General features: G+C 51.8%; 1 protein-coding gene across 1 annotated transcript; it reads left to right on the top strand.

Moving 5' to 3' along the window:
• The first annotated feature begins 520 nt into the window (after window positions 1–520).
• ECH1 (enoyl-CoA hydratase 1) lies at window positions 521–18,152 on the top strand. Its single transcript, XM_048499238.1, has 8 exons — window positions 521–730; window positions 4,099–4,276; window positions 5,944–6,032; window positions 9,378–9,502; window positions 10,623–10,671; window positions 12,692–12,756; window positions 17,030–17,100; window positions 17,981–18,152. Exons 1-8 carry the CDS (start codon window positions 682–684, stop codon window positions 18,135–18,137), a joined length of 783 nt encoding a protein of 260 aa, XP_048355195.1. The 5' UTR covers window positions 521–681; the 3' UTR covers window positions 18,138–18,152.
• The last annotated feature ends 306 nt before the right edge of the window (window positions 18,153–18,458 follow it).

The raw sequence follows: 18,458 nt of genomic DNA, 5'->3' as shown, positions 1-18,458 counted from the left end.
GATTCTGCCGTAGCCATTTTGTTTCCATAAGTCGTTTCTACTACAATATTGAGAGATTTGCCTAGCAAGTTTGGATGACGGAGTTAAGACAGCCCCGCTGGGATACGGAAGACCCAGGTTCAAATTCTCACTTAGGCTCATGGTGTAAAGCTTGGTCCAGACACGTACCCATCGTAGGGTCGTTGTGAGGAGAGGAAGTTATACGACATTTCGGTTCCTGTCGCGGGGGGGGGGGGAAGGTGTATGCCGGGCGGTAAGTAGGGGTGAGAGGATCCGGGAAGGAATAGCGAGCAGTTTTGAAACCCAACAATTTAAAAAAAAACCTCTGCTTTTCGTCCCAAATGTCCTTTGCGGGGACCGGAAGCACCTGCCCGCCTCCACCACGTGCCTCTCCCAGCCCGTCTCCGACGGGGGCTGCGCACGCGCCCTTCCTCTTTACCCCGCCTTCTTCCTGCTTCGGAGGAGGCCAGCGATTGGCTACGGCGAAGCGCCCCAACGTCCTCCCGTCTGTCGCCTCGCCGAGTGGCCGCCATCTTTCTTGAGGGCAGAGCTCACCTTTTCCCGAGAGCACGCTCAGGAGGGCGGTCCGTCAGGGGACCCGTCAGGGAGGGGAGACTTGCCCGCCCGCCCGCCCGCCCACTCGCTGGAGTGAGCTGGGCGAGAGCCGCAGGAGGAGGCTTCATGGCGGCTGGGGGCGCGAATGCCATCCTGAGGGGGCTGCTGCGCAGACGTGAGTGCCGCGGGGGGCTCTTTCTCACCCCTAACCCGGCTGTTTCAACCCTCCCCTGAGCCCTTGAGTGCCCCCCGCCCGAAAGCTTCTGCCGGGACCCCCTCCTCGCTTACTGTTTCCCCCTGGCAGGACCCCCTCCTCACTGTCACCCTCAGCCGCCTTTTCGCCCCACCCCTAAGTACCTGTTCTAGAGAGAGAGAGAGAGAGCTGGGCCCGCCCTCACTCGTTGGCTCCTCCTCTTTTCTACAAGCTCCACCCCTTATTTACCTGCTCTAGTCAGATCCTCCTTCACTGGCTCCCCCCTCCCCCCTTTCTACTAGTTTTGCTCCTTCGGGGGTTGGGCGGTCTGTCAAGCCTAAATAATAATAATAATAATAATAATAATAATAATAATAATAATAATAATGATGATGATGATGATGATGATGATGATGATGATGATGATGATGATCAAACTGCAACCCAAAACCCACTTATTTACCGCAAAGTGCCAACACGGCAATTTAACCCGAATACTGAGGTTTTAGTTTAGGAAAAACGGTTGGCTTCTTGGAGGCGCATGCTACTGAGTAAGCTTGGTATAGTCATATTTTGTTTTGAAGCAACCTCAGTAACTCTTTCCAACGGGTGAATCACTTCTACTCCTAGGAGATTTTGCTCAGAAGCAAGCCCATTGCCTAGCAACCCAGCCATTCCTGTAAAGGATCGCTACTTTAGTTCTTTTACATGAAAATCATCAGTAATACCAGCCATTAGGTTACCTACACTGCTTCCCCAAAACTAGGTCTTAGGTTTAATGCTAATAATCGAGCCCAGTGGTCCAGGCCAGCCTAGACCGGGGGGGGGGGTGATTTCCCCCCCACATGATGAACTCTGTTTGTGCGTGCCCACAGAGAGGGCTCTGAGTGCCACCTCTGGCACCCGTGCCATAGGTTCGCCATCACTGGTCTATTCTATTTTCTACCAGCTGTTCCCTTCATGTATCCACAGCTGGATCCTCCCCCTCTTCTACTAGCCCCTCCCCTCATGTATCTATTCTAGCTGGACCCTCCCTCACTTTTTGGCTCCTCCCCTTATGTGTCAATTCCAACTGGACCCCCCCCCCTCCTTCCTGGCCTGCCCCTCTCTAGATCTTGGGTCTGGTCTTTGCATCAGGGTGAAGCGTGGCTGGGCACTGAGTGGGATTTCTGGATCTCACCTGCTGTCTTGTTGCTCTGCCCTGGGCGGCCTTCCTTCTGACTTCCCTGCTTGTCTGGAGAAGCAGCTCTACTGCTCTCTCTTTCCTTGGCCCACCTGGGTCTGTAGCCCTGGTCTGTCGGGCATGCTTGAGCTGGAGGTCTTTGGAGCACAGCCCCCGCCCCTGGGTGCTAGCCGGCCTGGGGTTCTAGACCAGTGATGGCGAACCTATGGCATGGGTGCCAGAGGTGGCACTCAGAGCCCTCTCTGTGGTCATGCACAAACAGAGTTCATCATGTGGGAGGGAAATCGCCCCCCCCCCCCCCACATCCAGGCTGGCCTGGGTCGCTGGGCTTGATTATTAGCATTAAACCTAAGACCTAGTTTTGGGGAAGCAGTATAGGTAACCCTATTAAGCGCTGTTAAACCCCACTGATTTTCATGCAAAGAATTAAAGTGCGATCCTTTACCTGGGAGTGAGCTCGTTTGCTGGAAATGGGGCTTGCTTCTGAGCAAACCCTCCTAGGGTCGTGATTCACCCGTTGGAAGAGTTGCACAGTTGCTTCAAAGCAAAGCCAACAACTACCACCAAGCTTACTCCCAAGCAACGCACGCCTCAGAGGCAACCATTTTTCCTAAACTAAAACCTCAGTATTCAGGTTAAATTGCCGTGTTGGCACTTTGGATAAATAAGTGGGTTTTGGGTTGCAGTTTGGGCACTCGGCCTCGAAAAGGTTCACCATCACTGTTCTAGACCCACAAGTCACCAGGATGCAAAGGTTGCCAGTCAGCAAGGACTTGGCCTGTGGTACTGACGTCTGGCAAAGAACAGCCATAAAGGTGCTCTCTTTCCTCCCCTATAGAGCAGGTATTCCAGAGTCCAGGTGTGTTTCCCTGAAGGGAGCCTTCTTCCTAACCCCATCCCCCATCCCTGGTTGCACAAGAGTTTGCAAACACCTTCAGAAGACAAGGTGCCAGTTCAGTTGGCTCTGTCCGAAGCAAAGTCCACAAGCAAAAAGCTGTGTCATCCCACAACTTAAAGCTGTGTGCAAGTTGTCCAGCTCTCTGGGTCAGCTGGTTGGGTTCTGGGAGGGGGGCCAGTGGGCAGTTTAGAAAAGCAGACATTTCGTGCCTTGAGTTGTGTGCCATACCACAGGCACATTTGAACAGTAAGCAGTGCTGGGTAGATCTGGCCTCAGGTTGTCCTTTTGGCCTTTGGGGAAGAAGGACAGAGAATGGGAGCTTCCTCTCGAACTTTTCTAGACACAGGAGGTGGCAACACCAGAAGCCCTGCAGGATCTATCAGAGGTCTAACAATGGCTACTAGCCCTGGTGACTAAAGGGAATCTCCATGTTCCGAGGCAGTTTTCCTCTGAATACCAAGCCCAGAGGCAATATCAGGAGAAGGCTTTGGCCTCCATGTTGCTGTTGCTTCTAGAGCAGGGGTCTGCAACCGGCAGCTCTCCAGATGTTCATGGACTACAAATCCCATCAGCCCCTGCCAGCATGGCCAATTGGCCATGCTGGCAGGAGCTGATGGGATTTGTAGTTCATGAACATCTGGAGAGCCGCAGGTTGCAGACCCATGTTCTAGAGGATACTGGATTAGATGGTTCCCTGTCTTGATCCAGCAGGACTCTGCTAGTGTCTTACAAAGGCCTCAGCCTCTATGCCCTATTGTTGGAACTGATTGGCCGCTTTGTGAGACAGGATGCTGGACTTGATAGACCACTGGTCTGATCCAGCAGGGCTCTTCTAGTGTCTTATGAAGGCCTCAGCCTCTATGCCCTGTTGTTGGACCTTCAGAGGAACTGGTTGGCCACTGTGTGAGACAGGATGCTGGACTTGATAGACCGCTGGCCTGATCTAGCAGGGCTCTTCTAGTGTCTTATGAAGGCCTCAGCGTCTATGCCCTATTGTTGGACCTTCAGAGGAACTGGTTGGCCACTGTGTGAGACAGGATGCTGGACTAGATGGACCGCTGGCCTGATCTAGCAGGGCTCTTCTGATGTTTTTATGAAGGTCTTGGCCTCTATGCCCTATTGTTGGACCTTCAGAGGAACTGGTTGGCCACTGTGTGAGACAGGATGCTGGGCTAGATGGACCACTGGCCTGATGCAGCAGGGCTCCTCTGATGTTCTGAAGGGCAGAGGGCTTTCCCATCCTTATCAACATTGTCTGTCTGTTCTCAGGACTTTCCATATATCGTGTTCCCAGTCTCAGCTCGAGGCTGATGTCGGCACAGCCAGAGAAACAGGATGCTCTGGGGAGCTATGAGACCCTCAAAGTGGAGCGGGTGCGAGAGAAGGTGTTGCACGTGGAAATCAACCGGCCGGAGAAAAGGAATGCCATGAACAGTGCCTTCTGGAGGTGATGAGCAGGGGTGGCAGCTCTTGGATTGGATTGTAATTACTTGTTAAGGGGGGGGGCAGGTGGAAAGCTGCTTTTAAAGCTCGCAGGTGCTGTGAGCTGGCGCTATGCCAATTCCCACGGGATCGGTGTGTACAGAGCTTCCTTCTCGGCATTGATGAAAAGAGTGTCACATCGGCCTGGTTGGATAAGATCCAAGGACTGTCTCTTCTGCATGCTGTTTCTAGCCGTGGCTGGCAAGCTGCTCCCAGAAAGCTTCTGGGAAGGGCGGGGAGGACGTTGTGAGGAAGGGAGACACCTTTCTTTCCTGGCCCCTTTGTAACTTCAGAAGGCAGATTAAAGATAGACTTGGGGACAAAGAAGAAGATTAAGAATGGATCGTTTCAGAGGATAGCAGAAGATTACACAATACTAGAACCAGGGGGCATCCATTGAAAATGCTGGGAGGAAGAATTAGGACTAATAAAAGGAAACACTTCTTCACGCAACGTGTAATTGGTGTTTGGAATATGCTGCCACAGGAGGTGGTGATGGCCACTAACCTGGATAGCTTTCAAGGGGGCTTGGACAGATTTATGAAGTCGATTTATGGCTACCAATCTTGATCCTCCTTGAGCTGAGATTGCAAATGCCTCAGCAGACCAGGTGCTCAGGAGCAGCAGCAGCAGCAGCAGAAGGCCATTGCTTTCACCTCCTGCAGGTGAGCTCCCAAAGGCACCTGGTGGGCCACTGCGAGTGGCAGAGAGGTGGACTAGATGGACTCTGGTCTGATCCAGGAGGCTCTTTCTTATGTTCACCAGATATAAAGAGAGCTTTTAGTCTTGCACCCTGAAAATCTTGCTGTCTGCTGGACTTCAAACAAGATAAAAATGGAATTCGCTGCCTGGCGAGGGCGGCCGTTGCCTCACTGGATGGGGCTGGGCCAACTGGAACAGCAGGGCAATTCTCTGTCCCGCCTGCCCCCCCCCCCCGCCCTTCCCCAAAGCACTAGCTGAGCACCTGATAACCTCTGTGTGAGATACAGTGTCAGGTGAGACTTGTCAGGCAAGACATGCGGAGACACGTCTGGAAATTGCATGGTAACCGCGAGGCTCCTCCCTTCTCTCCAGCATCTTCTCCAGATCAGGGAGCTTCTGGAAGAGCCAGAGGCCTGCCGCATTAGACCAGGGGGTAGGTGATACTTCCTGCCAGTCAGAGTAGGCAGTGCTGACCTTGCTGAACCAGTGATCTGATCAAGGTGAAGGCACCTTCGTATCTGGGTGTGTGATAAATCTGTCCTCCGTGAATTTGTCTGGTCCTCTTTTGAAGCCACTTTTGAAGCCACTTAAACTAGCGGCCTGCCAGGGGTTGCAAAACCTCAGCATGGTGTAGTGTTCAGAGCAGGTGGGCTCTAATCTGGAGAACCGGGTTTGATTTCCCACTCCTCTCCACGAGCGGTCGACTCTTATCCGGCGAGCCAGATTTGTTTCCCCACTCCTACATTCCTGCTGGGCTAGCCCCAGTTCTTTGGCACTCTCTCAGCCCCACCTACCTGATATGGGAAGAGGAAGGGAAAGGAGTGTGTAAACCCCTTTGAGTCTCCTTACAGAAGATAAAAGCAGGATATAAATCCAAACTCCTCTTCAAAAGTGTCTGCTTCCCCCCCCCCTTTTTTTTTTTTGTCATAGGGAGATGGTCGAGTGTTTCAACAAGATCTCTCAGGACTCGGAATGTCATGCGGTGGTCATATCTGGCGCTGGGAAAATGTTCACTGCAGGTAGGCGGAGAGAGACACTGACGACTCGAAGGCCGCGCTTCTCCCTCCTCTGTGTCAAGAGGAGCCTGTTGTCTTAAAGAACTTTATCCTTTTAGGAAGTCGCTCCTCTGGCAGGAAATATTTGAGCTAGTCCAGGAAGTTCCATCTGCCAGATTGTCAGACCTCAAGTCTGGAAACAACGGAAACTGTAGATTTGTTCTAAAGCAGGGGTAGGGAACCTGCGGCTCGAGATCCGCATATGGCTCTTCTGCCCTTGCACTGCGGCTCCATGAGCCGAGCCGCTGGCCCCATCCTTGCCGGCTGGGCCGCACCACGGGCTTCCCCTCTCGCCTGCCCCGTTGGAGCAGGGCGGGCGCTTTCCCAGTGGCCAGCAAGGCCAAGCCGCTGGCCCCACCCTGCCCGCCCTGCAGGCAGCAGGGCGGATGCATCCATGCGCTTCTCAGAATGAGCGGAGTAAACGGTAAAAAAACCCCAATATATACAGTGTTATCTTTATTTTAAATGTCAAAAATTATTTGCGGCTCCAAGTGTTTTCTTTTCCCATGGAAAACGGGTCCAAATGGCTCTTTGAGTGTTAAAGGTTCCCTACCCCTGTTCTAAAGCTAACATTGCCAAAGAGGAATCTGGCGATTACCGCGCAAACGCATCTCCTATGTCCCGTTGCCCCCTCCCACCAAACCAAACGGCTCCTACTATCCCCACTACAAACTATAAAGCATTTACTACAAAGCAATGCGAGCCTGGGAACAGCCCACACTTCCCTGTGATAAGATCTGTGTCCGGGATGTCCTCGGGTGGCGAGAGGAGGACACCGGACCTTCGCCCAGTATCAAGGAATGGTAGACCCCCTCCCCCTGCTCTGCCTGCCATCCATCACCAACAGGCTCAGTCCTGACACAGATACGGCAGGAGTCAAACTTACATTCTTGAAGTCTTTTCTGCCCCCTTGTGGCTCATTGGGATCAAAACTCCTCCAAAGTGCCATTAAGCATAAGCATAAGCATTTTTATTGTCATTGTGCACGCACAACGAAACTTTACAGCAGCATTCCTCAATGCACACAATTTCAGACTCATACCCCATCCTCCCTTTCCCCTTCCTCCACCCCTCCCTACACAGCCCGAAACACATCAACACGAAGCCGCAGAGTTCAGCATCGCCACAGCTCTAGAGTAGAAGCTGTCTCTAAGCCTCTTTGTCCTAGTTTTGATAGACCTGTATCATCTGCCGGATGGTAACAGTTCAAAAAGAGAGTGTGCCGGATGAGACGGGTCTCTCAGAATATTTTGGGCTTTCTTTAGGATTCGGGAATTATAGGGTTCTTCCAAGGAGGGGAGAGGGCAGCCGATAATCCTCTGTGCAGTAGTGAGCACCCTTTGGAGCGCCTTCCTATCTGCCACTGTGCAACTGAAGAACCATACACAGATGCAGTAGGTTAAAGACATTCTCTATAGCACAGCGGTAAAACCTTTCTCATGCTACGAAGTTTCTCATAACAGTCGATTCTGCACACCAAATGTGTTAAAAAGGGTTGCAGTTGTGATAAAGGAACCTGTTTTCCCATTCACGTGCGTGCTGTGCAGGCAGCCATTGGAACCCATGGAAACAATCCGGGTCGTGCCTTCGCACAGAGGCGCTTCTCTTTTAACAAAAAAATCCTCAACATAGCTACGCAGGCAGGCAGGCAGGCAGGCAGGCAGGCAGGCAGGCAGGCAGGCAGGCAGGCAGGCAGGCAGGCAGGCAGATAGATCTGATAGATAGATCTGATAGATTGATTGATTGATTGATTACGGCCTTTTGGCCAGCCAACAGTTCAAAATCAGGGTACACGTGAACACATAGCACTCCTTCTATACAAAAATATAATATAAATTGTAAAATCCATTATAAAATCTATTGATAAATAACATTAACTTCAGGCATTATTACAGTCCTCGTCGCACAGTACAGTACAGCTCTTTGTCTTAATAAGGAATTATGCTTGTTGTGTACCAGTATACAAAATTTAGCTACCTTCTGTGAAATGGCGGAAACACAATCTTCTAATAGCATTCTTACAGAATTTGTATCTGAATTTTCTATGAATGGATATACATGACGAGTTAACAATGGTTGGATTAACAGCTCCCTTTCACCTTCGTGTAACTTGTAATGCAGTAAGATGTGTGAGACTACTTCCCCTGAGCCGCACACACAGGTTCTCCTGTGCCTTGGAATATTTTGGAATCGTCCCATCAGATTAACTGACGGGAAGGCATCGAAGGCAGGCACACAGAAGTGAACCCCCACAGCCATGCTGATTGTCCCACGATAAAACTGGCTGTACCTGCGTAGCTATGCAGATGCCACCCACAATTTTTTAAAAATGGGCCTCCCTGCAACAGCCAGTCAATGGCAGGCGGATTTTCCGTGACTAAGGACAGTGCGGTGGAAGGGAGGGAAATGGCTGTTCACGTGGCAGCAGCTCCAACCCAGGATTTTGCAAAAACGATCGCTGGTTGAGCAATTTTCAAAAAACCTGGGTTGGGGGAAATAAAACGGGAGGCTTCTTTTGGGAGCGGGGCCCGCATGAAGTCCCCCTCAAAACGGGTTATAAAGCGTTTCTCACAATACTAGAACCAGGGGGCATTCATTGAAAGTGCTGGGGGGAAGAATTAGGACTAATAAAAGGAAACACTTCTTCACGCAACGTGTGATTGGTGTTTGGAATATGCTGCCACAGGAGGGGGTGATGGCCACGAACCTGGATAGCTTTAAAAGGGGCTTGGACAGATTGATGGAGGAGAAGTCGATCTGTGGCTACCAATCTAGATCCTCCTTGATCTGAGATTGCAAATGCCTTAGCAGACCAGGTGCTCAGGAGCAGCAGCAGCAGCAGCAGAAGGCCATTGCTTTCATATCCTGCACGTGAGCACCCAAAGGCACCTGGTGAGCCACTGCGAGTAGCAGAGTGCTGGACTAGATGGACTCTGGTCTGATCCAGCTGGCTTGTTCTTATGTTCTTAAGGCCCTTGCTTTCACATCCTGCATGTGAGCTCCCAAAGGCACCTGGTGGGCCACTGCGAGTAGCAGAGTGCTGGACTAGATGGACTCTGGTCTGATCCAGCAGGCTCATTCTTATGTTCTTATGTCCTACACCAGTTCTATTTGACCTGTGCGGAGCTGACCAATGTTACGCTGAAACGGGCCCTCTTGTATCTCGAGCCTGCAAAGAGCAAAGCTCACAGTTCTCTGGCCTAAATTGTTTGGGCGTGAGAGAGTGACTCCTGAAAACTTTTTGTCACTGTTTCTGAAGGTTGTTCTGAATTCTCCCCCCCCTCTGATGCCCCCCTCCTCATGCTGCAGGCATCGACCTGATGGAAATGGGCAGTGTTTTCGTCATGATGGAGGGCGACGACACTGCCCGCAAAGCCTGGAACGTTCGCAAGAAAATCCGGGAGTATCAAGAAACCTTCACGGTGCTGGAGAAGGTGAGTGGAGGTGCGTGACAAACCTTTGTTTCCCTACTGAGGGGACGCACACGGCCCCCTGAGACCCTGGGGATCTAGGTTCATTTTGAACTGTAAACTTTCTCAGTTAAGTTTTGTGGCGCAGAAGGAGATTATTGAGATCACCGAGGCTGGATTAGTATATGAACTGCCAAGATTTCTTTATTTGCAGCTAGGTTTTAAAGGAGCAAACCAGCTGTGCAGGTCTCCCGGCAGACAAAGGGGAAACCTGCCTGAGGCACAACAGTTTAAACCAAGGGTCTGCAACCTGTGGCTCTCCAGATGTTCATGGATTACAATTCCCATCAGCCCCTGCCAGCATGGCCAATTGGCCATGCTGGCAGGTGCTGATGGAAATTGTAGTCCATGAACATCTGAAGCACCATAGGTTAGCCACTTCTGAGGTTGCAAACACTGAGTCCCCTCCGGATGTGTTCAGAGTGTTGCTGGTATGAACACCACAAACCTGTGGTGGAACTGGGCTGCTGTGGCCACACAGGGGCCATGTGTCCTGATCTCAGAGGCTGATGGGATTTGTAGTTCATGAACATCTGGAGAGCTGCAGGTTGCATACCTCTGGTTTAAACAGTTTCTGACTCCAATGAGTCCGTAGGCTTTTCTACCATGTTTTCAGGCACAAACAGACTTTAATTGACTGGCCGCTAGGTTGGATCCTTTTTCACGCGCACAGGATTCCACCCGCACCAGCCTGCCCTTTCCTTGGAATCAGATTAAATGGTCCAGGGTCTGCTCACCACTGGAGACAGTCCTAATAATTGAGCCCTCCCAGAGGCGGAGCTTAGCTGCTCTTCTGCACTCCCAGGCAGAGCCGTCCTTTGCTCTGACTTTCCCCCCCCCCCTCCTGAGCAAGACCTGAGCTCTCCCTGAGTCAGAACTCAACTCCCTCCTCTCCTGCCCCTTCCAGCATCTCGTCCCCCTTCTGGAAGGTGATGGGACACTGGGATCAAGACTCACATGGACTCAACTGAATGGCTGATTTTCCCTTCAGGGGCTGGGCAGCCTATTGTCTGTCGGAGGGGGGGGGTGGGTGGGGAGGGGCGCCTTGCCCAGGAAGCGGCTGATTCATTCTCTGCCCTTGTAGTGCCCAAAGCCTGTCATCGTCGCTGTCCATGGGGCCTGCATCGGAGGAGGTGAGTACAACAGAAATCGCATTTCTCTGTGCTGGTAGCTTGATGTCCCTTCAGAATCAACCCCCCCTCCCCCCCCCTCCAATTCTCTCTCAGCAGTGAGAGCAGCAGTGGCAGAGTGGTTAAGAGCAGATGTACTCTAATCTGGAGGAACCGGGTTTGAGTCCCCGCTCTGTCGCTTGAGCTGTGGAGGTTCCTTTTTCACGCGCACAGGATTCCACCCGCACTAGCCTGCCCTTTCCTTGGAATCAGATTAAACGGTCCAGGGTCTGCTCACCACTGGAGACAGGCCTAATAATTGAGCCCTCTCTTCTCTCCCATCTGGGGAATTCAGATTAGCCTGTGCACTCCCATACACGCCAGCAGGGTGACCTTGGGCTAGTCCCAGTTCTTCTGAGCTCTCTCAGCCCCACCCACCTCACAGGGTGTTTGTTGTGAGGGTAGGGAAAAGGGAAAGGAGTTTGAGTCTCCTTACAGGAGAGAAAGGGGGATATAAATCCAACTCCTCTTCTTTCACCTTCCCCTGCATCCACGCACACAGTATGCGAGGTCTGGGGGTCTGAATTTTGGGGCTTATCCGCAGGATCTCCTTGATGAAAGCTGACTGTTCCCTTCTCTCTCTTCAGTACCTCAGTTAGGTGAGATGGAGGAAGGCAAATCGGTCCAGAGGTGGATGGGAGGAGAGCTCTTTCTCTCCCACCCCACCCATCTCTCTGGGCCTCTCAAGCCACCTGGAAAGCTTCTCCTTTTCGGCCAGCTGGAGTCCTGAGCCAAGTTCCTTCTCCTGTCTTTCGCTTTGTTTTCCTTTTAAATGCAGACCTGTGCCCTTCACTGGCGCCTGAAGTTTGCAAAGGGGAGCAGCAGTGGCGTAGGAGGTTAAGAGCTCGTGTATCTAATCTGGAGGAACGGGGTTTGATTCCCAGCTCTGCCGCCTGAGCTGTGGAGGCTTCTCTGGGGAATTCAGATTAGCCTGTGCACTCCCACACACGCCAGCTGGGTGACCTTGGGCTAGTCACAGCTTCTCGGAGCTCTCTCAGCCCCACCTACCTCACAGGGTGTTTGTTGTGAGGGGGGAAGGGCAAGGAGATTGTCAGCCCCTTTGAGTCTCCTGCAGGAGAGAAAGGGGGGATATAAATCCAAACTCTTCTTCTTCTATGACAGGGGTGTCCAACTCTGGCACTTCAATGTTTATGGACTACAATTCCCATCAGTCCTCCTCTTCCTCCTCCTCCTCCTCCTCCTCCTCCTCCTTCTTCCTCCTCCTCTTCCTCCTCCTCCTCCTTCTTCTTCCTCTTCCTCCTCCTCTTCCTCCTCTTCCTCCTCCTCCTCCTCCTCCTCTTCTTCTTCTTCTTCTTCTTCTTCTTCTTCTTCTTCTTCTTCTTCTTTTTCTTCTCCTCCTCCTCCTCCTCCTCTGCTCCGTCCCCGATCGCCATGAAGAAAACGGTCCAACTGCAGGGGGCGGCATTGCCACAGTTTCTAAAAAATAATTCCAAGGGCGAAAATTCTACCAGTAATTCTAAATTTTCACACTACAAATATGTGACTTCAGCACTCTTTTTGAAAATATTATTGAAAGGGGTAGGAGCAGAACTGGATACTCGGTTCCAGTCCAGATTCTGTGTAGATCAGAGGTCCCAAATCTTTCTGAGCCTGCTGCTGCCACTGAAAATCTGACTTAGCTGTTCTTAGGAGCAGCAGTGGCGTAGGAGGTTAAGAGCTCATGTATCTAATCTGGAGGAACCGGGTTTGATTCCCAGCTCTGCTGCCTGAGCTGTGGAGGCTTCTCTGGGGAATTCAGATTAGCCTGGGCACTCCCACACACGCCAGCTGGGTGACCTTGGGCTAGTCCCAGCTTCTCGGAGCTCTCTCAGCCCCACCTACCTCACAGGGTGTTTGTTGTGAGGGGGGAAGGGCAAGGAGATTGTCAGCCCCTTTGAGTCTCCTGCAGGAGAGAAAGGGGGGATAAAAATCCAAACTCTTCTTCTTCTTCTAAACAAGACTGCCTGTTCTGTTGCTTCTCCAGGTGTGAACCTCATTGCAGCCTGTGACATCCGCTACTGTACCCAGGACGCTTGGTTCCAGGTGAAGGTGCGTGACCCTTCTGCAGCCGTGCACGCCCCCGCGCCCCCGTTCAGTCACGAGCTCTTGTATTCACCTGGCTCCGACTTGCTCCGTGCCAGTCCCAGGGAACAGCTGGCAGGAGGGCTGCCAGGTGGCTGCTTCGCAGGAGCCAGGTGGGCTTGTCTCCAGTCAGCATTTAGATGGGAGGGAGACCACCTGGGAATCCTTTGCAAGCCACCAGGAGTTCTGCAGGGGAACAAAAGCCGGGTTAGATGTGGTGATGGTGATAACCCCCAAGTTTGGTGCAGTTTGGTTTAGGGGGTCTTCATGGCGATCGGGGACGGAGCGAAGAAGAAGAAGGAGGAGGAGGAGGAGGAGAAGGAGGAGAAGGAGAAGAAGAATCTCCTTGCCCTTCCCTCCTCACAACAAACACCCTGTGAGGTAGGTGGGGCTGAGAGAGCTCCGAAAAGCTGTGACTAGCCCAAGGTCACCCAGCTGGCACAATGTGTTGGAGTGCACAGGCTAATCTGAATTCCCCAGATAAGCCTCCACAGCTCAGGCGGCAGAGCTTTGGAATCAAACCCGGTTCCTCCAGATTAGATATGTGAGCTCTTAACCTCCTACGCCAGCAATACAATGTCCTGGCCCAAGTGGAAGGATGGGAGCAACTTGGGGCAATGTTCCAAGCATGGGGGAAGGATCACCTTGTCCTTGCGAAATTTCATGAATGGTGAATCCCGGCGCAAGGGCCAGCGTGGCGTAGTAGTTAAGAACAGGTGCACTGTAATCTGGAGGATTGGGTTTGATTCCCCGCTCTGCCACTTGAGCTGTGGAAGCTTATCTGGTGAACTAGATTAGCTTGTTCACTCTTAACTCATGCCAGCTGGGTGACCTTGTCGCGGTTCTTCAGAGCTCTCTCAGCCTCACCCACCTCGCAGGGTGTTTGTTGTGAGGGGGGAAGGAAAGTGAGTTTGTCAGCCCCTTTGAGTCTCCTACAGGAGAGAAAGGGGGGGGTATAAATCCAAACTCCTCTTCTTCTTCAAGTCATCCAGTCTTCTGGCAGATGTAATGGCTACTAGGAATGCTGCTTTGTGGCGTAGGAGGTTAAGAGCTCGTGTATCTAATCTGGAGGAACTGGGTTTGATTCCCAGCTCTGCCGCCTGAGCTGTGGAGGCTTATCTGGGGAATTCAGATCAGCCTGGGCACTCCCACACACGCCAGCTGGGTGACCTTGGGCTAGTCACAGCTTCTCGGAGCTCTCTCAGCCCCACCCACCTCACAGAGTGTTTGTTGTGAGGGGGGAAGGGCAAGGAGATTGTCAGCCCCTTTGAGTCTCCTGCACGAGAGAAAGGGGGGATAGAAATACAAACTCCTCTTCTTCTTCTTTGTAAGAAAGTGTGTCCAGTCCACAGTTAGCCATTGGCTCAAATGGCTTCCCTGTATGCCTAGAGAGGACCAGCGTCAGGCTCCGTTGTGGGATTGGGGCCCTGGCTGTGGGATATAGATTGTTAAGGCCCCTCAGAAATCTTTTGGCGGATGTGTGTGAAAAAAAAACAGAAAAGGACCCAAAACCAATATGGAAGGCGGAGATCGCTGATAAGTAAACTTTGATGAAGGAGGTGGAAAGGCTCAGGCCTTTCAAATATAACAGAAAGTCAAATATTGAGGCCAGCGAGCCACACCTTATCCCCGGGCCCACCAAGTGAAAACTATTCCACTTATAAATGTATGACTTCCTGGTGGGTGGTTTTCTGGACAATAGGAGCACATCCCTGATCCTCTAGGGCCGAACAAGCCACATCGAGATGGTGCCCACACACATACCCTCGTCGCTACCAGGGCGGGGGCTGGGGTTTGGAGTATGTGCAATTGCCCGTCAGAGCCTAGAGCCGTGGTGGCGAACCTTTGGCACTCCAGATGTTATGGACTACAATTCCCATCAGCCCCTGGCCATGCTGGCAGGGGATTATGGGAATTGTAGTCCATAACATCTGGAGTGCCAAAGGTTCGCCACCACTGGCCTAGAGTATTGAAAACCAAGGTTTCCTGATCCAACAGGAAGTGCTCACTATTGATTGATTGATTGATTGATTGATTGATTGATTGATTGATTGATTGATTGATTGATTGATTGATTGATTGTATTTGTATACCGCCCTCCCCGAAGGCTCAGGGCGGTTTCCAACAAAATAAAAATTTAAAACATCATATATCTAAGTTAATTAAAATACATAAAATATTAAACTAGAGATGGCTTCAGCTATTCTATTCCCCCTTTTATGAACCCACGGGAGGCCGGGAATGTTTGCTTTTAATTGCAGTTGATATCATCCCAACTGGTTGCATACAAGCCATGGCGGAACAGGTCTCAAAGTTTTACAGGCCCTGCAGGAAACTTTGTCCCGCAGGGTCTCCCTGATCTCACCTGGAAGCCTGTTCCACCAGGTAGGGGCCAGAGCCGTAAAAGCCCTGGCCCTTGTAGAGGCCAGCCGGATCGCCTTGGGGCCAGGGATCACCAGTAGGTCCGCCTCCGATGAACGGAGGGGCCTAGAAGGGCGATATAGGGAGAGACGGTCCCTTAGATATGCAGGGTCTCAGATATGCAGGACTACTATGGCTTTTCAGTCTAGATTTTGGCTACAACTCTGTGGTATAGCAGAGGGCCATTCCAGCAGAACTGAAATGCGTCTCCCAGAGAGTCCCTTCCCACACCTGTCCTGGAGCAGTAAGCGTGCCACTTCCTGTTTGTGCTGGAAGTGAACAGATCCATGTGGGGATGATCCCGTGCTTTGTAAGCCGCCTGGAGTTCTGTAGTGAAGATGAAGAAGAATTTGGATTTATATCCCCCCCCCTTTATCTCCTGTAAGAAGTCTCCAAGTGGCTTACAAACATCTTCCCTTCCTCTCCCCACAACAGACACCCTGTGAGGCAGGTGGGGCTGAGAGAGTCCAGAGAGACTCTCTGCACCCAACAGACTGCATGTGTTGTAGGAGTGGGGAAACAAACTCAGTTTATCAGATAAGAGTCTGCCACTCGTGTGGAGGAATGGGGAATCAAACCTGGTTCTCCAGATTGGAGTTCGTCGCTCTTAACCTCTAAAGCAGGACTAGATGTGGTGGTGGATCCAAGTGATACCTGAGCTTAAGAACATAAGAACGAGCCTGCTGGATCAGAGCAGAGTCCATCTAGTCCAGCTCTCTGCTACTCGCAGTGGCCCACCACGTGCCTTTGGGAGCTCACATGCAGGATGTGAAAGCAATGGCCTTAAGAACATAAGGAAGAGCCTGCTGGATCAGACCAGAGTCCATCTAGTCCAGCACTCTGCTACTCGCAGTGGCCCACCACGTGCCTTTGGGAGCTCACATGCAGATGTGAAAGCAATGGCCTGCTGCTGCTGCTTCTCCTGAGCACCTGGTCTGCTAGGGCATTTGCAATCTGAGATCAAGGAGGATCAAGATTGGTAGCTGTGGAGAAATGTTTTTCCCCCCGCCCTTCCTTTTGTCCCCAACCAGGCACCATAGAGCGGGTGGGCAGATGTTGCAGTGAGCCTGGTAACAACATCAAGGGGAGCCAAAAAAGGGAGGGAAGAAAAGAGAGATAAAACCAGCCAGGACCCGGTGGGTGGGTTCTTCTTGGCTGGCAGTCTCTGGGAGGAGGAAGGCTCTGCCTGGGAGAGAAGGCAGCGGCCATTTCCCTGCAGGCCGTGTGCTAGGCCCAGTGAGCTTCCTCATAAGCAATACCTACCTAAGCCGAGGACCTACCCCGCTGGACAACAACTAGTAGGCAGGGTATGTGGTAGCAACAGGGCCAGAGGACTTGCGGTTTGCTGTTCTTTAGTTTGTGTTCCTTGCTGTCTTTGGGGGACTGTGCCAGAAAAGCTCTCTAAATTATTCTTCTGTTAATAAAGAATTGACTGTGTTAAATCTTTACCAGGAGTGGACCATTCTCTGTACCGCGTGGGCTCCCCCCCGTTTTGGACACACTAGTGGGAGGGGAAACTGGGAAGTCCTGGTCCTTCCCAGTGGACAATCCAAGAACTGACCAGGTGGTGGCAGCGAACCCTGGAAACAAGATAGCCCTCTCCAGGGAAAGGTTGGCAACTCTGGGAGAGGTCAGAGGGCGAAATAGGGCCTGCAAGCCCTAGGCAAGCCTGTTTCGCCACAGTAACCATAGATCGACTTCTCCTCCCTAAATCTGTCCAAGCCCTTTTTAAAGCTATCCAGGTTAGTGGTCACCACCGCTTCCTGTGGCAGCATATTCCAAACACCGATCACGCAGCTTGTTTCCTTTTTTCTTCCAGGAGGTGGATATCGGGCTCGCGGCCGACGTCGGCGCCTTGCAGCGTTTGCCTCACATCATCGGGAACCGGAGGTGAAGGGCCGAGTTCGGTTTCCTCTTTTCTCCCCTTCCCTTCCTTCTCTGGAAGATTGCTGGTGGGCGGGGCCTGTAGGTTTTGCTGGCTCAAGGGAGCAGTTGTGTGGACCGAGTACTGCGCTCAGCTTTCAAAAATTGGACATTGGGCCCACTTCCGGGGGGGGGGGGGTCTCCTGTGAATTGCACTGCAAGAGGCTGTGGGAAACCAACCCCATATGCTTACAGTGAAAGCCCCAACATCTCTAAAGCCCAAGAAGGGTTCTTTACCCGACAAGCAGTGGCGTAGGAGGTTAAGAGCTCGTGTATCTAATCTGGAGGAACCGGGTTTGATTCCCAGCTCTGCCGCCTGAGCTGTGGAGGCTTATCTGGGGAATTCAGATTAGCCTGTGCACTCCCACACACGCCAGCTGGGTGACCTTGGGCTAGTCACAGCTTCTCGGAGCTCTCTCAGCCCCACCCACCTCACAGAGTGTTTGTTGTGAGGGGGGAAGGGCAAGGAGATTGTCAGCCCCTTTGAGTCTCCTGCAGGAGAGAAAGGGGGGATAGAAATCCAAACTCTTCTTCTTCTTCTTCTTCTTCTTCTTCTTCTTCTTCTTCTTCTTCTTCTTCTTCTTCTTCTTCTTCTTCTTCTTCTTCTTCTTCTTTATTGGGCAAGCCTTTTTCACTGCCCATAGAGCAGGGGTCTGCAACCTGCGGCTCTCCAGATGTTCATGGACTGCCGCCGTGGCCAATTGGGCTAATGGGAATTTGTAGTCCATGAATATCTGGAGAGCCGCAGGTTGCAGAAACCCCTGCCATAGAGGAACCTGCATGCATTCTTTCCCGTTTCTGAACAGTGGGCCTGGACCCATAACTGTAATTTTGCTTCTCTTTCCAGCCTGGTGAACGAACTGGCTTTCACAGCCCGGAAGCTGATGGCTCCAGAAGCAGAGAGTTGCGGCCTTGTCGGGTACGTGTGTCCTTCCTGTGCATCTGCATGTTTTCTAAAGGGAGTTCCTCTTCTGCGGCCCCTCTGCAGGAGCCGAGGAAGTTAATGTGGTGCCAGCAGTTATTAGGAAATGAGTTGTGAAGTGAACGTCGAGGGTTGTAGTGCCGTATGCCACGCAACTCACGTGGTAAACTTTTTTTTTAATTTAAAGTTTATTGGTAGTTCATTATCTTACATAAGAACATAAGAACATAAGAACAAGCCAGCTGGATCAGACCAAAGTCCATCTAGTCCAGCTCTCTGCTACTCGCAGTGGCCCACCAGGTGCCTTTGGGAACTCACATGTAGGATGTGAACGCAATGGCCTTCTGCGGCTGTTGCTCCCGAGCACCTGGTCTGTTAAGGCATTTGCAATCTCAGATCAAGG

This window comes from Sphaerodactylus townsendi, linkage group LG06, assembly GCF_021028975.2.
Source record: "Sphaerodactylus townsendi isolate TG3544 linkage group LG06, MPM_Stown_v2.3, whole genome shotgun sequence".
NCBI classification, from domain to species: Eukaryota; Metazoa; Chordata; class Lepidosauria; order Squamata; family Sphaerodactylidae; genus Sphaerodactylus; species Sphaerodactylus townsendi.
Note: the sequence above shows the minus strand (reverse complement) of the source record. Positions and strands in the feature narration are given on the sequence as shown.